The sequence below is a fragment of the Rhizomucor pusillus genome (assembly GCF_041956525.1).
Source record: "Rhizomucor pusillus strain CBS 183.67 unplaced genomic scaffold VTP01scaffold_14, whole genome shotgun sequence".
NCBI lineage: Eukaryota > Fungi > Mucoromycota > Mucoromycetes > Mucorales > Lichtheimiaceae > Rhizomucor > Rhizomucor pusillus.
The window spans coordinates 203621-225377 of NW_027192156.1; the positions used below are offsets into that span (position 1 = coordinate 203621).

At 45.1% G+C, this 21757-nt stretch overlaps 9 protein-coding genes across 9 annotated transcripts; 4 read left to right on the forward strand and 5 right to left on the reverse strand.

Annotated features, from left to right (window-relative positions):
- Window positions 1-18: 18 nt before the first annotated feature.
- Window positions 19-2840, reverse strand: VTP01DRAFT_2761 (uncharacterized protein; the record flags this gene model as incomplete). Its single annotated transcript, XM_069381258.1, has 11 exons — window positions 19-260; window positions 323-419; window positions 480-1304; window positions 1359-1486; window positions 1557-1852; window positions 1912-1992; window positions 2047-2105; window positions 2164-2213; window positions 2268-2325; window positions 2397-2537; window positions 2640-2840. 11 exons carry the CDS (start codon window positions 2838-2840, stop codon window positions 19-21), a joined length of 2178 nt encoding a protein of 725 aa, XP_069236968.1.
- Window positions 2841-2910: 70 nt separating this feature from the next.
- On the reverse strand, window positions 2911-3159 carry VTP01DRAFT_2762 (uncharacterized protein; the record flags this gene model as incomplete). Its single annotated transcript, XM_069381259.1, has 1 exon — window positions 2911-3159. The coding sequence occupies one exon, from the start codon at window positions 3157-3159 to the stop codon at window positions 2911-2913; it is 249 nt and encodes an 82-aa protein (XP_069236969.1).
- A 24-nt stretch (window positions 3160-3183) lies between these two features.
- VTP01DRAFT_2763 (uncharacterized protein) lies at window positions 3184-4525 on the reverse strand (the record flags this gene model as incomplete). Its single annotated transcript, XM_069381260.1, has 10 exons — window positions 3184-3188; window positions 3251-3364; window positions 3423-3516; window positions 3578-3700; window positions 3758-3823; window positions 3905-3932; window positions 3991-4051; window positions 4145-4203; window positions 4269-4293; window positions 4453-4525. 10 exons carry the CDS (start codon window positions 4523-4525, stop codon window positions 3184-3186), a joined length of 648 nt encoding a protein of 215 aa, XP_069236970.1.
- Window positions 4526-7598: 3073 nt separating this feature from the next.
- Window positions 7599-8165, reverse strand: VTP01DRAFT_2764 (uncharacterized protein; the record flags this gene model as incomplete). Its single annotated transcript, XM_069381261.1, has 3 exons — window positions 7599-7766; window positions 7824-7877; window positions 7944-8165. 3 exons carry the CDS (start codon window positions 8163-8165, stop codon window positions 7599-7601), a joined length of 444 nt encoding a protein of 147 aa, XP_069236971.1.
- Window positions 8166-11419: 3254 nt separating this feature from the next.
- On the forward strand, window positions 11420-12151 carry VTP01DRAFT_2765 (uncharacterized protein; the record flags this gene model as incomplete). Its single annotated transcript, XM_069381262.1, has 2 exons — window positions 11420-11592; window positions 11671-12151. The coding sequence occupies 2 exons, from the start codon at window positions 11420-11422 to the stop codon at window positions 12149-12151; spliced, it is 654 nt and encodes a 217-aa protein (XP_069236972.1).
- A 666-nt stretch (window positions 12152-12817) lies between these two features.
- VTP01DRAFT_2766 (uncharacterized protein) lies at window positions 12818-14237 on the reverse strand (the record flags this gene model as incomplete). Its single annotated transcript, XM_069381263.1, has 5 exons — window positions 12818-13101; window positions 13172-13325; window positions 13388-13732; window positions 13800-14044; window positions 14117-14237. The coding sequence occupies 5 exons, from the start codon at window positions 14235-14237 to the stop codon at window positions 12818-12820; spliced, it is 1149 nt and encodes a 382-aa protein (XP_069236973.1).
- A 480-nt stretch (window positions 14238-14717) lies between these two features.
- Window positions 14718-15777, forward strand: VTP01DRAFT_2767 (uncharacterized protein; the record flags this gene model as incomplete). Its single annotated transcript, XM_069381264.1, has 4 exons — window positions 14718-14827; window positions 14881-15389; window positions 15454-15636; window positions 15695-15777. The coding sequence occupies 4 exons, from the start codon at window positions 14718-14720 to the stop codon at window positions 15775-15777; spliced, it is 885 nt and encodes a 294-aa protein (XP_069236974.1).
- A 184-nt stretch (window positions 15778-15961) lies between these two features.
- On the forward strand, window positions 15962-17014 carry VTP01DRAFT_2768 (uncharacterized protein; the record flags this gene model as incomplete). The annotated part of the gene is made up of 1 exon (XM_069381265.1): window positions 15962-17014. One exon carries the CDS (start codon window positions 15962-15964, stop codon window positions 17012-17014), a length of 1053 nt encoding a protein of 350 aa, XP_069236975.1.
- An 888-nt stretch (window positions 17015-17902) lies between these two features.
- On the forward strand, window positions 17903-21452 carry VTP01DRAFT_2769 (uncharacterized protein; the record flags this gene model as incomplete). The annotated part of the gene is made up of 9 exons (XM_069381266.1): window positions 17903-18160; window positions 18235-18282; window positions 18351-19189; window positions 19253-19333; window positions 19392-19507; window positions 19572-19963; window positions 20037-20690; window positions 20757-21212; window positions 21276-21452. The coding sequence occupies 9 exons, from the start codon at window positions 17903-17905 to the stop codon at window positions 21450-21452; spliced, it is 3021 nt and encodes a 1006-aa protein (XP_069236976.1).
- Window positions 21453-21757: the final 305 nt, after the last annotated feature.

A 21757-nucleotide genomic window follows, 5' to 3' on the forward strand; every position in this document is an offset into this window, starting at 1 on the left:
GGTATACAAAAAGATCTCTCAAGAAGTGATTTCGATATACAAATTGATAGCAGTGCATGTCAAGTAAATGATGATGGATGCCAGCCCAAACATTCTTGACATCCGGAAGTGGTTGAGTGGAACAAACACAAGCAGGATAACCAGGACCGTCAAGAGTCCAATGGCAGAGACAAGGATGGTTTTGGACACGTCAATAACGTAGGGTGCATTACGTTGTGAAGTAACGTACGTTGCACCGATACCCATACCAAGCATAATATCTGTGCGTGCATGGTTCAGTCTAGCACTTGAAAAATATATCAAGGTTACTACTACTACTTACTGAGCATAGGGCCGCCAAAGCAGGCACTCATGGCCATCATTGGATAGCCCATCCTTGCAACCGTGACGTTGGCTACCAAATCTCCCAAGCTGTTACCCTAGATATAACATGCAAGTGAGCATGGTCAGGTTGTTAATGTCAAGTATTGTGTACTTACCACTGCAAAAACAGTAAGCCCGAGGATAGCATCGCTAATTCCGAGTGCAATACCAATTGTTTGCAGTACACTCACAACTTCGTTGGCAATAACGTATATCCACACGACAGCAATGCTGAATCCAACAAACGACATCATCCAGTACAGTCGCGGTTGCACAGCCGGATTTGTGGTTAATTTGAAAAAGATGGCAGTTGCAACGCCCAACACAGCAGCGATGGGCATAATAATCACAGCGGGTACGACATCGTTGACAGAAAGAACCGTAGCAAAAAACATTGGGGCGCATACAAGCTGCGTCGCTGTCATCCACTGGCTCCACGTTGCTGTGCTTTCTGATAATTCGTTCATTTCTGCTGGATCATTTTCCTCTGCTGCCGTTGCTGGGATATCCTGCAACATCGCAATAGCATCATCGTCCAGCCTCACACTGTTGTTCTGCTTTACAGCGCTCTCCTTGACAACAGGTAACGTAACAGCAAGTAAAAAGATGACAGGCACGGATATGATAGAGCTGATCTTGCTGTAGATAGATTTCTGGCTAAAGTTGGCGACAGACGGGAAGAGGTGGAAAGAAATCTCGTTCAAATCAACAACATCGATAGGTAGTTTTATTCTTCCTAAGCGAAGGCATTGCTGCGACGGCTCGTAGGTTGCGTATCCGTGCTCGCTGGCAGAATCTGGTGGCATAGCACCTCGAGGGCTCAGTGGTACGTCGCTGGTTACATCTGCTGCTGTCGTGGTTGTTGGTGCTCGGGAACGTATATGATGATGATGGGTGAAGCGATGATTTGTACGTTGAAGGGATCGTACAACGTCCTGAAACTATTCATAGATTGGTATATCTAGCCTTCCTCCTAGCATCAATATCCGACATACCTCGATAGCCGAGAACAACGATGTGCGGATTCTAAGCTTTGGATGCGCTGATCCGCGCTGTCTGTGATAGCCTTCTGTTTCGAATCCTTCATCGTAAAGCTCCATCTCGTCGGCGCCGACTAGTTCTTCTGCAATTCACATATAAATGTTAATAGCAGCAGATCGACATGATGTTTGTAAAAAAAAAATGTCCATTACCATCCCACATATTTCCTCGCAGCAAGTTGTCGACCTCGGGACCAGTTTCTTCGTATTCAAGTCTGGCTCGCTGCACCAGGTTCTTGTAGGTTGACCGCCGCTTCATGTAATAATTGCCGCCTACGACGACGAATACATAGACAACGTAGAAGACAACCAACAGGATTGCTTCGTACAAATAAATCAAACCATCCGCAACGATTCCCATTAAGAGAATAATCGCAACGGTGAAGAATGATACATCGCGCAGAAATCCAAACTTTTTTGTCCGGAATGGCTTGATAGCACACATGGAACTGTAACGTACGAGGGAATTTAAGGCGTAAGATCACAAAATCTTTATATTTTTTCTTACCCTGCTACAACGCTAACAATAAATGCAGCTGCTCCGATGAGTTCACCTAGTGCTAATGAACCCATGTCTGCATGCATTGCACTGTATTATTTCTCATCAGTATATATAATTTATATGCATTACGATGAACTCTACCTGAATGTCGAAAATAGATCAGGGCTTCCGTTTCCAAAAGCGAGAAAGGTAACTCCAGTCTATATATGGTTTACAATATAATTCATGACATACAATAGAAAATCTGAGCGAACTTACCAAGCTCTCTGATAGTTTCAAGGCCGATGCAATAGTTTGAAGGTTTGGACCTATTTCAATGATTAGACAAATGTATCGTGGTAGTAGTCAAATAAAATACTTGCAGAAAAAATCGGATGCAGCGATGCCAACGAAACCGAACAAGAATAAGAGCCATGCACACTGTTATACATACATTGTTTATAGTCAATTTTTTGCACCTCAGTAAGGAAAATACAAAGGTAAGGCCTCACCAAAACTATAAATATCACAGGTCGTGCAACTCCAGATGCGCAAAAGTACCATTCCAGGTAGTCTATCAACCCCGGCGAGGTACCGGCGCAGTACTGCTTTGCAAAAGCACATTGGTCGTTTTGATATATAATGTTATCGCACTATACGCATATGCAAGAAAAAGAAAATACAATGTATGCATATGTGTGTGAACAAGAGTTTTCTTCGGGTTTCAGTTAACAGGGAAAGAGTAGACTTTTCACCTCATTGCTTGCCGACAGTCCAGCATCGAGCGAGCGTTTGGCATGCAGCCGGCTAACGGTGTCGGAATTCTGCCACGCCAAGGTGAACAGTCTGGCGATTAGAAATATCGAGAGTAGCAGACATGCATTTCGGCTCAAGGAGGCCATGGCGGAGAGAAGGGTGGTGGGTTCCAGGCGGAAAAGGCGCGACCGGCTCGGCATTGCGGCGAAACTTTCACTCTCTACTCCCCGCACGGGCCCACGCTTATATACTATTTCAAGACGTATATAGTCAACCAAGCAGTTGTATTAAATCGAGAAGGGGAATCGAGAGAGGAAGAGAGACAGAGAGATTGTGGAAAACACAAGAGAGAAAGAGATATAGATAACAGCTACTCGCGCGTGCACAGGAAAGGATAAGAGGTAGAGACTGGTACAGCGGCGAAAAGAAGAAAAAAATAAAACGAAAAAAGGTAATAATAAAGAAACGGAGAGGGTAACACGCCAATGACTTTGAGTAAGAATACCCTATTTTCCGCATGTTTCTTCATGATCGTTCAATATTTTAACCTAGATAGTTTTGTATTAAATAATCTTGCACTTTGATATCAACGGCATGCAGCTATACTTACAGGCACATCCACTGGCATTGCCTGGTCTGTTGAGATCAACTCCACCGCGCGCATTGAGACCGCGGTTTCTTCCACGAGAGCTATCGGCAAGCTGGTCCAACGGCATCTTTTTGGCTGCGTAGTGGATTAGCATAATTCTGCAATTTACCTAGTTCCGGGTATCTCAACCTACCGATCGCAGTAAATAATTCGTTCACGTTGTGTGCAGTCTTTGCCGATGTTTCAAAAAACAGCAATCCAGCCTCATCAGCGTATTCTTGAGCGGTCTAATAGGGGCAGCATATTACTTATCGCATGTTATTTACCAGTAACCAGATTCGCGCCTACCTGGGTCTCGATAGCTCTTCGGGCTTCCAGATCACATTTGTTTCCTGCCAGGGCAATGACGATGTTGGGATCAGCTTGGCGCTGCAGTTCGTTTACCCAAGCTTTTGCTTTTTCCAATGAAGACTAGGAGAATATTAGCTAATCTCTATTGGATTTTCAAGCCATAGAAGGGAAACTCACGGCTTGTGTAATATCGTATACGACGACGGCGCAGTTTGCATTACGGTAATACATCGGGGCCAAACTCTAAAATGAAGCAAGCGATTAATGATCACTGCTCGCATCCAACCAAGCCTGGCGTCTTTTCTTTTCCTCCTCTTTTTGTACCTTATAACGCTCTTGGCCTGCGGTATCCCTGCAAACACATCCACATCAGCTAAAAGAAGATCACATCGATTTAACTGCCGTCATACCAAATTTCGAATTTCACAATGGTGTTATCATCCAAGGAGATCGTCTGCGCCAAGAAAGCAGCTGTGTGCAACAGAAAATACAATGTGAGCAAAACGGGGACAAACGGTTTGAAACAAAGAGCCGCGCTACACGAAGCGGGCAGCAGGAATTTACCTCCAATTGTGCTTTCTCTGTATTCATCAAAGTGGTCTTTTACGAAGCGCATCACCAAGCTAACAGCATATCGTTATTCTCCGCCATTGCCAAGGATCAGCTGTTATGTAATTTGGCATCTTACCTAGACTTTCCGACAGCCGACTCGCCTAGAAACATTACGTTTGTTTAAATGTTTATGTCAGTGTATGGTTCAAGTGAGATTCATTGCAATGAAATACTCGGCGAGAATATGAAGCGAGACACAGCCGGTGTGTAACTGTACACCAGCTTGCCGCTGCATCTCGCGCAACTGAGTTGTATCTCACCTAGCAGGACGAGTTTAAACTGGTATGATCGTCCTTGTGAATGACCCTGTGGTGTGGATTGTCTAGATGCCATTGCAGGTATCTGTTCTAAGTATGCGATTTCACGAGGGATGAAAGAAGAGTGATATTATTCAGGAAAGACGAAGCTCGCTTGTCTCTCTCTGCATGGAAAGCACCGACGTCACCTGCTGCTCCGACCCCAAAAGAGGAAGGTCAGGACGCATTCACGTCGTGATCGTCCAAATGGGTACAATACAATCGACCTATTTTGAGGATTACCCAGCTTTCCAATAACACCGGCTTGTTTGTATTATTGCACCGACAATTATAGATTTATTGCTAGCAATAAATAGGATATGACAAGAATGTAAATGTTGGGACGATATCGAACACGTATGCGTTATGTATTGACGTTCGGTCGAAAATCGCAATCGCAAGCAGCTTGTATTCATGCTATTCTACACGTATTTTCTCCACAGTAACAAAATAAATATAAATAAGGATTTCAGAGGTGGGAGGATGATGCTCTTTTGAATATTATTCAACCGTGCACATATTTTATCCACTTATAATTACGCTCAATGCATCGGCGATCGTATGTATGGAGGGATGCCGCCGGATTGTAGCAAGGGCCATTACAATCATAAGCAAACGAGGGAAACGTGATAACTAAATAACTATTGACACCGCAAGGTATACCAAAAAGATGATGGGCTTGATAAGCCAAAGAAGAGAACAATAGAGACATGCTCATAGACGCCAGAAAGGACATTGAAAGCAAAGCTCGACTTGTTTTTGCTGATGTGTGTGCGTACATCGTCTTCCGAATATCTAAGATTTCCAGTTTCATGGTGGTTGGATAGCTCTGTTGTCGGTACCGAGGCTTTCTTATGCTGTGCGCTCCCAATAATCCTAGCAAATCCATATGGTGCTAAGACGATTCTGTTGTTGAAGAGAACTCTGCGGTTTCGACAAGCAGCATCTAGTTTGACTAAAGCTGCCCTAACCAGGGAATGGTCATCATGCATGTTTGACTGCACAATTGGATAGGATAAAAGTTCTTCTGTGGTCACGGGGGCCAGAACATACCTAATACCAGAATAAGCTCACCAATGGGTCTTCTTTCTAAGTATGTTTATACTCGCCAGTCTGATATCATTCCTATTAATGGTATAGTCATACACCAGAAACAGCGCCATTTCGCTTTGGAAATTGTGGTACCGGTGTATCCAGATGGTGTGGTTTGGATGGATTAGTGTATATTATGTTATCCCAGGCCAGCCCAGATAGTCCACTATTGCCTAATTTATATTTTGTAACAATAGGTCGCCTTCACGTATAAGATCGAAAGCTGCTTATTCTTTTCTGCATACCTTACTACGATCTGCTGCAGATTTTTGCCACCCAAGGAAAGCTGGTAAGCATCCAAGAATAAGCTGAGGACAGCTGACGGTATGTCTTAAATAAAATCCTTCAGCATACCCTCAAATGCTTTACCTTCTTTTTCGGTAGAGTCCTCACACATATGCATCCATAATGCTATACCTGAAAGGAGGTAAACTGAGAAGGTCACACTCGTAAAAATAAAAAGCCGACATAAGACAGGACTTGTTCTTTTCGTTAATAATGTGTCCCTCAGCTTTTTACAACAAACACATTTCTAGTGATAATCTTTGACTACCATCTCTTCTTCAAAGAATACGTGCTTAATCAATGGGATTTCGAACAACTTTATCATTTGGAAGGGATATGATCTACCCGATGCCAGCTACGCTACACTACAAAACCTTTTAAAAGAGTACCAGGGTGCTCTACAAGTTTTACTGAAAGAGAAGACTATATCTCCTGGCCTAAAAACTTACTTGACGTTGCGAAAAATGAAGTACAAGGTAAAGGATTCTACATACGTCTCTGATATGATTACAAACAGAAAGAATCTTATCTTTCTTTCATCTCTAGACATTCAAAGAAAAAGATCTGCGTGATATCAAGCAGAAAACTCCAACCTTGGTTAAAAATCATGTGAATGCTAATAATATCAATCTTGGCCTTGTCGAGTCGAACGATATTACGATCGAACGGCCATGGGATTGATTGTGTAAGGCGTCGAATGACCGGGTAGCCTCCGTCGTAAGTACCAGACGGAGGCCATCCAGAATCAAAGAGCTTGTGCGTATTCCTTTAAATACGACTCGCTTCGCAAGCTCCGCGGGCTACAGCCAATCGAGTGATCGTTGGACATTCCTATCCCAGTACAATGGTACAATCTTTGGAAATATGCATATGGTGATGAGAAATGGAGCATGAAACGTACACATTTACGTGAAATTTGCCAATACGCTAATCGATTGTTTATGATAGAGTTCGTCCAGTCAACAACATAAAGACATCAGCCACATCAGCTGCAACAACCAGAAATGACTTATGCCGTAAGGATGATATTAATGGCCTGCATTATGTATTGTTGAAGATAAACATATATACTAACGGATCCAACTACCACTACTTTTTTGTGCTTCTAGGAAGAAAATCACCTGATTTTTGCCTTGAGGAAGGTGACGGCTTCTCTAGTGTTGATGATGCGTCTCGCAGAAAAACATGGACATTCATCAATGTGGCCGATAACGACGATAAGGAATTAGATGATAGTGTTCCTGTATATGAAAGGGTAAAGGAAAAAACTTTATAAGCATTAATTATACCGTCATACTTACTTTGCTCCATGTTTGTTATCTGCATCCTTGCCAGCTTCTAACAGTGAAGGTATTCATTATATGTGAGATGACTTGGCTTCATATGCACTGACTCATTAACAATCCTTTTTGTAGATATCATTTTGGAGACCACCAGAGATTTGAGGGAAACAATGACGAAGAGGAAGAGTAAAGTTCTAGAGAGTCGCGATCTTGAGCGAAAGCGGTCACTGCGGACTAAGGAGAGCAGAAACAAGAAATGAAAAGTCGATGCTAAAGTATATATGTATATGTATATGTATATGTATATGTATATGTTTGTTTCTACTTATTCCTGTAATACAGCTTGTATGTGTCTGATATTGATTGTGTGCTGCAAGACATCTTTTCTACTTAAGAGAATGTGAAATATCACACAGTCTTCACATACAAAAACTTTATCTACTAAGTGTTCTAACCACAATCGTTAAGCACCTTCAGCATATATTCCGGAAGCAAAGCGAAATAGTCTTTTGTTGTTCCATAAGAACGCCCAAGGATTTTTCCGGATGCCTTGCGCTTCTTGGATGGCATTGGCACCTGCTGTTGAGAGTGCAACAAGTCCTTTGCTACAAATGCAACCTAAGATACTCAGATTTATGCCGAGAGTAGTAGGCACTTCCGCAACAGCAGTGGTACCCTTTTTGGACTAGGCAACAGGACGAACCGTTTGTTTGTTGAAACCGCTTTCATCTACAAAAATACAGTTCTCTAGAAAATTGATGCCATGGTTTTGCCAATACTCCACACATCCTTTACGGATGGTTCAGAGTCACGATCAGCTGTTTGTAATCTGGTGCGCTTGAGAGTGAATGTCAACTTTTTGGTCAAGCGGCGATGCATAGCGGACTCGCTGATATTCAAGATTGCTCGTTTTTGTAATCTTGCTTTAGAATTCGTGCTAATGGTTTCCCGTTTATAGTATAATCGAATAGGCCGGCGATGGAATGCGGTCTTCAGTGCATGGTTTGGGATCGCCATTCATGCACTGCAAGCGTGCCGGAACACATCCAGATACTCCAGGTATCCGCTGATTCAGGCAGCTTGCCAGACCATTCAAGGGCCGGATGCGAGGGTGCGTTTAGCTGCTTGGTCATTAGAATAATAATTTTACCGCCTGTCGACCAAGTACGACTATCCCAATCAAGTCAACGCTGAAGACGACGTTCAGCAGCGGCTCTTACTGGGAGAGCCTGTACCGGCAAATAATGTAATTGCAGGGGCATCGATTGGGGCGATGCAATCAACCTTCAAGAGGACAGAGTTGCAGAGGTCTAAAGCAATGTTGGTGGAGCAGCGGTTAAAGAGGACGTTTCTTTGACCGCTTTATCTACTTTATTTGAATTTCCAGCTGACGACAGATAAAAATCGTTTAACTAGCATGGTATAGTGTGTAGAAATATACTTTTACATATGGAGCTGCGAGACTCTACATAGCGTAATATAAAGAGTTTGCAAGGCTCTATAAGAATTTGAAAGATATCTCGTTAAAGGAATTCAAACTTCCTTTAAAGGCCTTCTCAAGTTCCGGGTTGGGGAGTTTCCAAATCTGTCTTTCTTGCCTTTGAAGAGTATTCAGATCATTTCACGGTGGATGTTGTGCAAACAATAACAGAAACTACAGGTCGGTGGGTGTCCTGACCCTATCTTAGCAATCCCCTTGATATATATGTCCACGATGAGTATACACCGATATTCTTTGTGCTTTGCGCCCTCGTTACGGTAGCGATATTGTCCCAGTTGGCTTTCAGCATCAGCATTGCACTCTGCATGGCCCGTGCATAAGCTTCACCTGCATCACTCTTTTGTTTGACATTTGAGGACAGCGGCCCCCCGATATCGTGATTTCGAATGAGACGTCATGTCACTTTCGGATATAACGTTCGATGATTCCGCGTTTTTTGCATATCTCCTGACTTTTTTCGGTTTTTATTTTAGCTTGCTTGTATACTTTGGCTTTCATCCGCTCAGCTTTACTTTATGTGCCTTTGATAGGAAATTCAGTGTTGTCCTTCCCAAGACCGGTTAAGAAAAAGCTAGCAAATTCTTTCCTCGCTTTCTAGCGCCATTTGCCAACGTCTCCTTACTCGGTTACCTGACAAACGGATATTAGTAAGAAATAATGCCTGTTAAATGCTTCGCATCTTCTTTACGTACGCTTTTAGATAACGGGCTGGGGACACTTGAATTATGCAGGTGGTGTCGTTGTTGTGTCCCAAATGAGATACAAAACAAGAAATCATCCTATTTGACCATTATAACTGCTGGAAAATTTTTTAGGCTTGCATTGACGAACATGTATTTGAATTCAAACTGGGCTCAGGAAAAGCATTTGCATACATTTATTTTCTAACAATGTCGTGTTTGTGTGCGTGTTCGCACTGAATAATATATGTAACGACAGATACAAGCGTTACTTTTGATATACTGTATATGCGAGTCTATTCTACATGTCCTCCTGGCCAAAAGGTCAGGATCTTGTCACAGTGTGTACCAAAACAAGAAATGTCTCGATGCGATGTTGCTAGGGAGAGTGAAAGTTAAGGGGGTGGGATGGAAGGACAGACAATGCGCGATGTATGTGCAAAAGATTTATGTACAGGTTGAGCCAAAAGTGGGTGCTGCAGAAGTGAGAAGACAGTCATAATTGCTCTTTGCAGCGTGTTATCCCCGGTGATTAAGGTTTCGGGATATCACCAAATGCAGAGAAGGACTCTGTACAGACAAAAGGACCGAGAGCGGGGCCGCCGCTGAGCTACACAGCGTTGCTATAATTTCGTTGCTTGGTCTCTATCACAATAAGTAGTAGTAATAGTAGTTGTTGTTGCGCACAGCTCCGCGGCAGACAGAAAGTAAAAAATAGAAAAGTTAATAAGATGATAGCGTTGGTGACACCGAACAATCTAAAAAAAGAATGTGGCTATTTACTCTGGATATATGAAATTGAATGTAACACTCATTGTAATATGCATATCTGCTGACTTGTTTGGTCTTTTCTGTCCACTGCCACGGTGTAGAATTACTAACAGGCAAGGATCCAAGTTATTCCAATAGCAACTGTGTAAGGAGATCTTGTGCCATGATCTTCTCGAGTGTGTCTGTCTGCCCGGTTCTGACCAAAATGCCGTTCCCGAGCTTATTTTTTTCGTCGTTCACCTGAAACGGTTGAACAGTTAAGCGATCATGATCGCCCTTAAGGGTGCACAACGTGCGTCCTTGTCCCTGAAAACGTTGCGGTTACACTCGGGGTTCTGCCATGTGCTTCTGTACGTCCGACGAGGGAGTTCTGGAAACGGGGTGGGTGGGTGGCAACCAACTTGTCGCTGGAAATAGGTGTGTGTGTAACATTGACTGTGCTACGGTCGATCCAACTGCGGAGTTGCGTGGGCGTCGGATTGAAGATCAACTTGGCCAGGAAGGGGGGTTGAGCAAAAAGAGAAAAAGCGTGCAGGAGAGTTTCCCTTGATGGGTTGCCTTACCCCTTGAACGACATTGGCACGTTGCGGCGAGGGAGCCTTTGTGGTTGTGTCAATTACACGAAGTGTCGCTTTTAGTTAGATGGTCCTAACCGGATCTCGATGAAGGCATCTGTTTGTCGCCACCGGTGAGCATTGGACAATACGATTGGTCCGCTGGTTATTATATTGTTCAGGGACTCTCCTACCCTTCGAACGGCTCATATTGAGGGTCCAAACAGAGATTTTCGCCGCTCTTTAATTTCCACTATTCCCTTGCCCATCCCATCACGACGGGGTGCACAGACAAGTAACAAATCACATAGACGTGTAGATCTCGTGCGTTGGCGCGGGTTGTAAATCCATTCATACATGGAATGGGCAATTGTTCCCAGTGTGCTGTACCACGTTCTCCATTGAACGGTTTTGGAACAACCACGTTCCAGTTCCCTTTAAATGCAGGGTTATACAGTACATGGCGACCACGTTTTCTTCTACTAGTTTGTCTCGGCCCGCATTTTGCGCCTGCTTTGCATCAGTGCGCTGATATCCTCACGAAAGAAAGGGGATTCGAAAAATAAAGTGCTGCCCTGTGATACAAAGCAAGAAATGATGCTTTCCAAATGCGTCGCTAGCCAGATGGGGCGGAAACATATATATATACATTTATCTAAACCCAGAGCTCGTCCTTTTCTTTTTATCTACAAGTGTTCCTTTCTTCTTTATATATTTCTTTCTCTCGCTATCTTTTCCACTGTACTCCTTCAACTTATAGCAACAATGATCCGATCAGATTCTGCTCTCTCCGTCAGGGACGCCCGAGGACGGCAAATCAGTCTGCTCTGCGACACTGTGCCTACTACTCCGAGCTCCAAGGCAACAACTACTGCAGCTGCGGGTCGTCGTCGGTATCACTGCACCGAACCCGGATGCAACAAGAGCTTTACGACAAGGTACTTTTCGTTTGACACAAATGACATAGATAATAATAATAATAATGTCTTCTAACGAAAACGCATTGTCATTAACAGTGGTCATTTGGCTCGCCACAATCGTATCCACACGGGTGAAAAGAATTATTGGTGTCTCTACCCCGGATGCCCTTCACGGTTCTCTCGCCAGGACAATATGATGCAGCATTATCGAACGCACATGTCACCCAAGAGCCGTAGACACCAGTATCACAACCGACGACAGCATCACCAGCACCAACACCACTACGTACCCACTCCTCGCCTGCACTACCAGGCTCATGTCTACAATGATCACCAGCATCCACTCAATCAGATGTGCTACCCTCCTTCCCCGTACTACGCGGCCGCCCCCTTGTCCCCTCCTGTGATGCTCCCAAAGCCGGAGCCACTTGAACCAATTGTACGTCACCGTGCTTCGTCCGTTTCATCCACCTCGTCAACGTCTTCGTCGTCTTCCGCCGGAGGATTCATCTTGCCTCCACCGCACAGTCAAACCGGCCTCTCGCAGCTCGCTCACATTGTCAGCACATTCTGCTAAACAGCAATCAATTCTTGCTGCTGCTTCCATTCACGTCGCTCCTTATTTGCTTGTTTGCTTGCTTTTCTACCTTTTTCTTCTTCTCTTCTTTTACTTCTCCACTTTCACATATGCCGGCTCAACGATGATGATGGATGATGGTGGACATAACGATGAACGACGACGACGATGACGATGATGATATTACTTACTACTAGAGAGAAGGTGTCTCATTTGTATTTACATATTGTCTTTTTTCTTTTTTTATTTTTCTTTCCAGTGGCCCCCTTTTTTTCCATCACCCTTCTTGTATTATACTATTGCCTTGTACGTTATGCCCCGAATTCCCATATACACTCACATATATGTCTATACAAGAGAACTTGCATAAAATCAGGGTACGCAATAAAGACCCCGGAGGTTCGTACTCTCTCTATGTAACGCTGTTGCGGTGTCGATCACTTTTCTTAAATATATGACCTCATTGCAAAGCATCTTGACGAATTTAATCTTATTGTATGCAAAATCTGTTTCCCACACTGCTTGGATGTGAAAATGCTAAAGTTTTGTGTATGTCCGGTTAAACAGAAAAAAGCAGACAACAATCAAATATTACAATGATCGACATGAAATGTAACGTTGCACAGTGGTGGGACCCAGAATCTATAATTGTTTCTTTTTTCATGATCATGACGCTGATGATGAGCTCTGAATTACAGGAGGAATTGCTCCCGCTGCTGCCGCGACTGTTGGTGCGGATGATGATGATGACGGTGATGACGATGCCGAGTTTTCGGTACGTTGACGTTTGTCACCGCGGCCACCACGGCCTCTGCCTCCTCCTCTGCCCCGATGACCACCATGGCCACCACGGCCACCACGTCCGCCGTCTCCTCCTTGTTTCCGCTTGGTGCCACGATAGTTCTTGTCGTGGCTCTCTCGTGCTTTTCTAAACTCACGCGCAGATGATTCTAAGAGTAGTAGGAGTTTGATTAATTAATCGCAATGGCCTTGGTCATCAGAAATGATGAAGAGACACACCATCGGCGAAGCGGAAAGTCAACGCTCCGAGCTTGTTATCTTCAAGACTCTTCAGAAATACTTCAACAGGTGTCTTTGCTAATTGCACGACGCCCCTGCCTTCGCCTTCCAACGGCTCCACACATAAAACTTCGGCCTTTGTCCGAATCAATTCCTGCAATTATATTCGTTTTAGTAATTTGTATATGTGCACTCTATAATCCCTCGTTTGCTTACCTTGATTTCCTTGAATGACATGCCCTTTGCACCTTCGTATTCTACCAGATGTTTCACATACTTGATTGGATTTTCATGACCCTTCCATTCTTGACCGCTGTACTTTTCTTCTGCCTTCATATCGACGTATGCTTGCTTCATCATCAGCTCGAGTGGTTTATCGTCAAACTTCAAATCCTCCTTTGCGGCTACGCTTTCTGCAACCTCATTTGATTCGAATTCAACGAACACGCTTCCTTTGAATTTCTTTTGTTCGTCCATACGCATCTTTAGTCGAAGCACGCGGCCAAACTCTGCAAAGAACTTGCTGATCTTTTCCTTGTCGGCGTTGGTAGCGAAACCTTTCTGTTGTTATCGATCGTTTGGGTCAGCCACTGCTATTACTACTGCCGAACCACGCCATATCACTTGCCGCATAAATAGATCGCGCATTCTGCAATGAAATGTAATCCATAAATTCTTGCTTCTTGGACTCCATTTGAGCCTCCTTCTTTTCCTTTTCCAAAACTTCTTCGGGGATCTTGCGAAGTTTGGTCTTTTCTTCATTCATCAGGAAGAGTCCGTTCGAGCGTTCAGCTGCCTGGATGAAATAATCCAAGTTGCCATCGATGATAGTCTTGAATCGCTTAATTGCACCGAAACGCTTCAAGCTGACCCCTTTGCAGTGGCATACAGTTTAACATACACCGAATATGTAAACGTGACAGATCCCGATCGCCTATTACTTACAGCCTTCGGGATCTTGTTCAGTCATTTCCTTGAAGAAGGCATCCTTGGCAAGGTTCTCGGGACTGTAAATCTCCTTGAGCTGCGTCAAAACTTGCTCAACCACGTCGGTTTGATCTCCCATGGCGAATGGCAACGAAAAAGCCGAAAAATTTTAACGTCGTTCGTTTATGCGCCGCCTTTTTCGGTCAAGTTTCCCCCACTTAGACATTTCCCATCCAATTCTTCCAATAAGTTAAATATGCAGTATGCTTTACTTGGAAGCATTTCGTTGTAATTGTGGAGGGTAACGTAATATGTTTCGATAACGACGACGATGCTACTATGCTGCATACACACATCTCGTAAATCGTAGATTTGGCACTATCCACCTAATTTTTTATATATTAATATGTATACAAACTCTTTGATCTATCTTACGCAATCGTGTCGTTTATTAGGCAAAAAGCAGTGCAAGACAAAGTTTGTGCGTTACAAATATTGATAGCGGCGGGTACCTGAATCCTCATTTGTCATGTGAAATTCCTGATTATCATGCAGGCAGCGACGAACTCCACTTCCTCCTCCTTTTTTTCACTTTACATAATACGAAGAACATTTAGAAATGACGATTCCGGCCCTTACTGCTGCTGATGAGTGGATTAAGACTCCTGACGGTTTCGAACTTTTCACAAAGACCTGGATTCCCACGACAGAACCCGTCGCACAGCTCTTGTAAGTTAAACTGTGTGGTCGACCTGCTTGCGAGTTCCTAACAATGACGGTAGGCTGATCCACGGTTTTGGCGAGCACATTGGACGCTACAACGAGTTTTGCACTTTTCTGGCCGAACATGGTATCTACTGCCACGGCTATGACCAGCGAGGTTTTGGGCAGACCGGCAAGCGTTCGCAGCAAATTGGAAACAACCAAGGCTACCACCGCGCGTTGGCTGATATCAACGATGCCATCCACAGGGTCAGAAACCGAAACATCCCCTTGTTCCTGTTTGGACAGAGCATGGGTGGTGGTCTGGTCATGAACTTTGCAGCTTCCTCCGAGAAAGAGTTTGATGGGTTGAAGGAGGTGACAGGCATCATTGCTGCCTCTCCGCTGGTCACTTTATCTATGCCTATCTCGCCCTTGCGTTACTACCCGCTTCAAGTTGCTGCTAGAATTGTGCCTAGCTTTGTTATCCAGGCAGGCCTGGATTTCAACGCCATGAGCCACGATCCCAAGGTAGCCGAAGAACTTGAAAGTGATCCCTTGGTGCACGATTATGCCACTTTGGCAACGGGTAAGAACAATAAATACCTTTTTTCCCCCAACACGAGAGCTAAAATGAGATTTTTTTGTAAAAGTTCGAGGTTTTTTGGACGCTGGCAAGAATTTGCTCACCAAGGCGGACCAAATTCACAAACCCATCCTTTATTCGCACGGCACAGCTGACCAGGTCAATTCATATGAAGGCACAAAGACAGCTTACGAACGTACTTCCAGCAGTGACAAGTCAATGAAGTCCTGGGAAGGATTGAAACATGAAAGTATGTAATCTTTTTGGGAACGCGATGAATAAGGCTGATGCTAAAAAATTTCTACTAGTTCACAACGAAAAGCAGCCTGAGAAGCAGCAAGCTTACGAATACTACCTTGAATGGATCAAGGCTCGCATTCCTTCTAATTAATTATATATCGATTTCTGTGTATTTGATGCAGTATTGACGAATACTTGTATACCTATAATGATAAACATCTGGTTTTTTTTTTTTCATTTGAATGTAATGTTGTGGTTGATTGGGGGAGATTTTCTGCCCGACGACAAATTTCATGCAACAGGGCCCATCTGTCTCCCACTGTCCCACTTTTAAAATGACAGAGCATCGCAAGAAACAACTGCCACCCGAGCTCATTGGGCTCATTATAGAAACAATGCCACGTTCGGCTCTACCCACGCTTGCGCAGGTCTCAAGAGCCTGGTATGATCAAGCAATGCCACGGCTTTACCATACCTTGTACATTTGCACCCGTCATCACTGGCACTGTCTCGTAGATACCATGGAGCGTATCGGACCCTGGGCTGGTCAGTTCGTTCATTCGCTTGTTCTGAATCCGTCACCGCCTCTGTATCCCACGCGGGTGCCTTCGTATCGACAAGATCTGCCTCCTGGTTACGATCGCGATCCTGTTGATCTAGAACGTACGGGCTTGGAAGACAAGGACGAGAACTACGCCGAGATTGATACCACGCAAAAGGAAGCAGAGTGGCTAACAACTGTCACGGACCAGCAAGTTGCTGCAGTCGTGAGCCACTGTCCCAACCTAGCCTATCTAGACCTGAGCGGATGCGAGAAGTTGGGCGACGGTGCAGTGGGATGTATCCAGAACCCGGACCGATTGCATGGTCTGTGGTTACCTCTTGCGCGCAACCTCACATCCTCCGGGCTCAGTACAGTCGTCTGTGACAACAAGCATTTAACGCACTTGGATCTTTCGTTCTGCAGGTATCTAAGCGACGATGTTCTCGTCCGCGCAGTTACAAAGTCGCCGTTTCTCACACATCTTCGACTTACTTCGCTTTACGACGTGACGGATGCGACCATCTTCGCTATTGCTACGAGCTGTCCTCATCTTACGCTGTTACATCTGGTTCGCTGCTGGCAAGTGACAAACGATGGATTGGTTGCACTGGCGGATAGCTGCAAGAATCTGCAGTACGTTTCGGTCGCATTTTTGAGCAGAGCCAACGAAGAAGGCATTGGACGTCTCGTGTCTCGCCTACCGAAGCTCCAGTGGCTGGATATCACTGGATGTGGAATCAATTCGCTTTTCAAGTCGATGATTATAGAGACCTGGAGCAGACAGCGTGATTCCCTCCGATTGGGTAGAATAGAATTCCAGGATGGCAACGTGCCATTGTTGTAGACTGCATCATCTTCTCTAACTCACTTGCAATATTTGAAACTCTTGGCACTTGAACTGCATGTATGTTTGTATGTTTATATCCATCTTTTGATCGGCATTAAAAGTATTCTTCGATGATACGAACAATAAAGACATTATTGTTGCCCTGAAGCCAAATCCAGATCTTTGGCACCGTCTGTCCGTCGGGTCGGTCGAAAAAGGAAGACCGCTCGTGTGCATCCATTGTCCTTAGTCAAAAGCGTGGACAATGTCCGATCTTTGTACTACTTGAAGCCATTGTCGTTCCTGCGTTGTGATTCCCGCGACGGCATCCTGCTAACCGAATCACGCGCTGTTGCCATTCGCACGATCAGGAGAGAAGCTTGCTGCAAGTGTGTACGACAATCAGCTCATAGTAGTCTCCTCCTCCTCCTTTGTAACACGGAACGCCGATTGTCAATATCATTGAACAACAAAGTGGTGGGTGGTCCATGTTGCAGCCTTGTGACACCTTTCGAAATGTGGGCCCTGAAGGAGGAGAACGACTTTCGTGAAACCAATTTAGTCTTGAATTAGCAGTTGATGATGGAGGTACAGGAGGTCAACGTGGGCCAGTAAACTTTATAGTTGGCGGCGGGTGTGCCAAGAAGCTGTTTTCCCGTTGTTGAGCGAGAAAGAGCACTAACAGCGGAAATGGAGCGATTTTTGGACAAGGCCCCGAAAGAAAGAAAAAGAATAAGGGGGCCCAAGCAAGTTGGGGAGAGACCAATGTTTCGGACCGCCCAGCCATGCATAACGCACCTCCCCACACCCCTTCTCCTTTCGAGGTACCCTCTTGCTCTTTCTTTCTTTCTTTCTTTCTTACTCTCTTTTTCCTCTCTTCCTCGCTAACTCGTTTCCCCTCCTCTCATGTCGGGAAACCCTCCACGATCAGTACTCGCTGACCGATTTCGAAAAACGGAGTTGCACGCGTCAAGACCGCAATCGTCGTGGTTTCCAGACGAGAATCCCTCTTTCACCAACTTTCCCGAACAGCAACAGCAATCGCCGCCGCCGCCGCATACAATCAATGTGGCCGACCAAAAGAACCTCTCGACGCCCCACCCGGCGTTAAATAGATACGAAAATAAACCGCTACCGCCCTTAAATGACGGAAAACGCAACAAGGTACGATGACCGCAGCTTTCGGGGTATTTTTTGTTTGCCTTGTTTCACAGTGTTCCTAATGATATACTATCAAGCGAAACGGTATAAAGACGATCGGTCGGTTTTTGCGTACGTTTGGCAAGGTATTCACATCCATCACAGCTCATGTGTGTGCATCAGATAAATGGTATACTCACAGCAGTAAAAATAGTCTCCTAGACCAACAATAGATCCGGCGGTGACACAATCAGGCACGACGACGACCACTGTAACCGAAGCGACAACGACGACGATCGCTCAATCGGAACCCCTATTTGTACCCAGTAGTACCGGTGCCAAGGAGAACGACAATCACAACCGTGCTATTGAGCGACCTATCATCCCGAAAGAAACACTTATTTTTGGAACTGAGCAAGAAGAGGAGGAGGAGGAAGAAGAGGGAGAGGGGTTTTGTCCGGCAGAAAAACAACAAGAGGAGGGAGTCTGTGATAACGACAACAATAACAACAACAATAACAACAATGAATCCAACAGCCTGCCTCCATGCAACAATAACTCTGCATATGCCTTAATACGGCACTCGAGCGAGTGCGACCTGCAGCAAGCACGACCGCGGATACGGCGGTCACTATCGGCAGACGAGATCACAAAAAGGAACAACAACAACAACACGGACGTGGACGAGTTGTTTGAGCAGGAGAAGCATGATAGTCAAATCGCGGGCGATAGATTATCAAAGAGACTGAGCGGCAACCATTACGGCTCAGCTGGCGGACTCATCCTTAGCACCTTGCACTTTGCAGATCAGAACAGCGAAACTCCAGAAAGTATCGGATTGACCGCGGAAACAAGCGAATCAGATTCCGTCGTCGCACCTGCGACGCCGCCGTTGAGCGTCGTGGAAACGGATGACAGTAATAACAGGAACGACGACAAACAAGATGACAACCAAGTCCATCGGCAGGCCATGGGCGTTGCAAAGAGGATCTGGGATCAGGATGCAACTGTATATACCAATTTTGAGCATATTGTGGAGTGGATCGGAAACGGGTAAGCATAACAAACAGACAGCAGGATGAGTGTACCTGAGGCTTACATTCATGTCGCCACTAGGAAACCACAAAGCAACTTGATATTAAAATACTATTTTCTTCATTTTGATTTTACAAATATGCGACTGGACGAGGCATTTCGGTAACTAGGAGTTTTTGAGCTGTAAAGTTGCATTAAACTCTAACGTTCATTGTGGTAGAAAATTATGCTCAAGGTTGCATTTGAAAGCGGAAACGCAACAGATTGATCGCGTACTGGAAGCATTCGCGCATCGTTACTGGGAGTGCAATCCTCACTGTATATTTGGAAGCCAAGGTAAAATAACAACGAAAAGTTTGGGTCGTCGACCGTTAATTGCTTATATTCTTTGTTCTACTAGATGTGGTGCATGCCATTGTATATTCATTACTGCTTCTAAATACAGATCTGCACGTTGCTGCAGGGGATCACAAAAAGATGTCCCGGTCTGCCTTTGTGCGGAACACAATGAACGCCATCCGCGCGCAGTGCCAGCAGCACGAAGCAGACGATGACATGTCCTCACTGACAATGCAGGAGACCGATCCTAGGGCGAGTAACGTGACCTTTCGATCTATGGACTCGAACGTGCACGGTCTGAAACGGACAGGGAGCTGCAAAAGCTCCGCAAGCAACGGAAGCACCAACCGTAGCTATGGTGTCACATCACTCGATATACCCTCAAGCACATACCTCCATGGCTTGACATCCAAAAGCCGCTCGTGGCGTATGGACATTGAGAACGCGCTCAAGGTGAGATAGAAGAGAGAGAGAAAAAATGTATTGTCCTGTTGATCACTGTGGCTAAGACTTATCAACTTATAAGGAAATGTACATGTCTGTTCGAAACCGTCAAATTCTCCACCCAATGTCTGCAGAAGAGAAGAAAGCAGCAGTCCATGTAAAGCAATCACGAAGACAAAGTCTGCAGATACGCGCTGGCGCATTTAAACGCAACGTTGGATCGGTCATGTGGCGAAGTGGACGAGATAGCATGGCTATCAACGAAACCGCGGCGGAGGCTGAGTTTACGCCCGAGACGTCAGTGTCGACTGGCAGTGTCCAGCGACGGCGATCCAAGACATCACTTTCTTCAAGCCTTTCACACAGCTCTCAACTCACTCAGCATACCACTACAACATACCAGGCGGTTGCGTCGCTTTTACACAACCCGGATATCCCCAATTCATACGCAAGCGGACCGCCCTACTATAAGGAAGGCCTGATTATCCGGAAACATTTACTCGAAAGAGCAAACCAGAAGGCACGACACAGGGAATGGAAGGAATGTTTCATGGTTGTCGACCGCGGTGAGATCAGAATGTACAAGCTAGACGGAAGCAGCACTTCTGATTACAAACGAGCAACGAACGGAGGAACATACATGATCCGCAGTGGTATCACGATGAGCCAGAATAATCTAGCCGATGCATTTTCAAGACAGCATCCTCCAGCCGTTGTAGGAGGCGGTGATTGGCTGGTAGGTGTTCTAAAGTGTAGTAAATATTTGGCATCCTTATATATACATATATATATATATCTTTAGGCCAATGCTGAGATGGTAGGACAGATCGACCTCAAGCATACACTGTCAAACACACTCCCGTCAGGGTACAGCCGGCACCGTCCACATGCATTTGCGCTGCAGCAGCCGAACGGCGGCGTGTATCTATTTCAGGGCGGATCAGCAGAGCAAGTGCTAGAATGGGTGTCAACGTGCAACTACTGGGCCGCGCGCGAAAGCAAGGAGCCATTGTCGGGAGGAGTGAGCAATCTCGAGTACGGATGGGGCGCGTGCCTGGAAGATGTTCAAGAAGAAGACGAGCAGGAGAACAAATTGTACCCGCCTGTGCAAGTCCAGGAATGGCTTCCGCCCATGCCGCCGAGCGTCGCTAGTTATTTGGAGGAAACAGCGCAGCTGGAAGTGTTGCACAGACATGTCAAAGAGCTCAATCAAGAGTTGGACAAACATCGTGATATTAAACGCAAAATGGAGATTCGGGTAGGTCAAATGATGTCATTTTTCATTTCTACAATATTCACGTTTTTTCTCTTATCTTGACAGTTCGCACCACGTTCAAGAGCCATGATAAATTGGGAGAATAAATCCCAATATCTGCTGCATGAGATCATAAAGTACCAGAATTACTGTGATGCTATCGAGAACTCGCTCGCTTTGCAGGTCAAGGCGCTCAGCGAGACAAACGGCGGCGACGGCGGTGGTAGTCTCGAGAGTAAATAAAACAAGAAAGAAAGAAAGGGAGATGCTGCTGTTGTTTGTTGATGGTGCGGAGTAGTGAAAAATAGCAGACCATGCCGGGGTAGGCAACAGAGCCGTGCACTCTGTCTCTATATTTAGCGTAGATTGCTGCCCTTCATCGTGTTATATGAAAAAGACAGAGAAAGAGGAAAGAAAGAAAGAGAGAGAGAGAGAGAAAAAGAAAAGAACAAAGGCAGGGACCATAGCCTTTTCTTTTCTGTCTTTTTCTTTTTTGCTTGCACTCACACCACCCACCGCTCCTTCCTCTTTCTCTTTCTTTCCTTAAC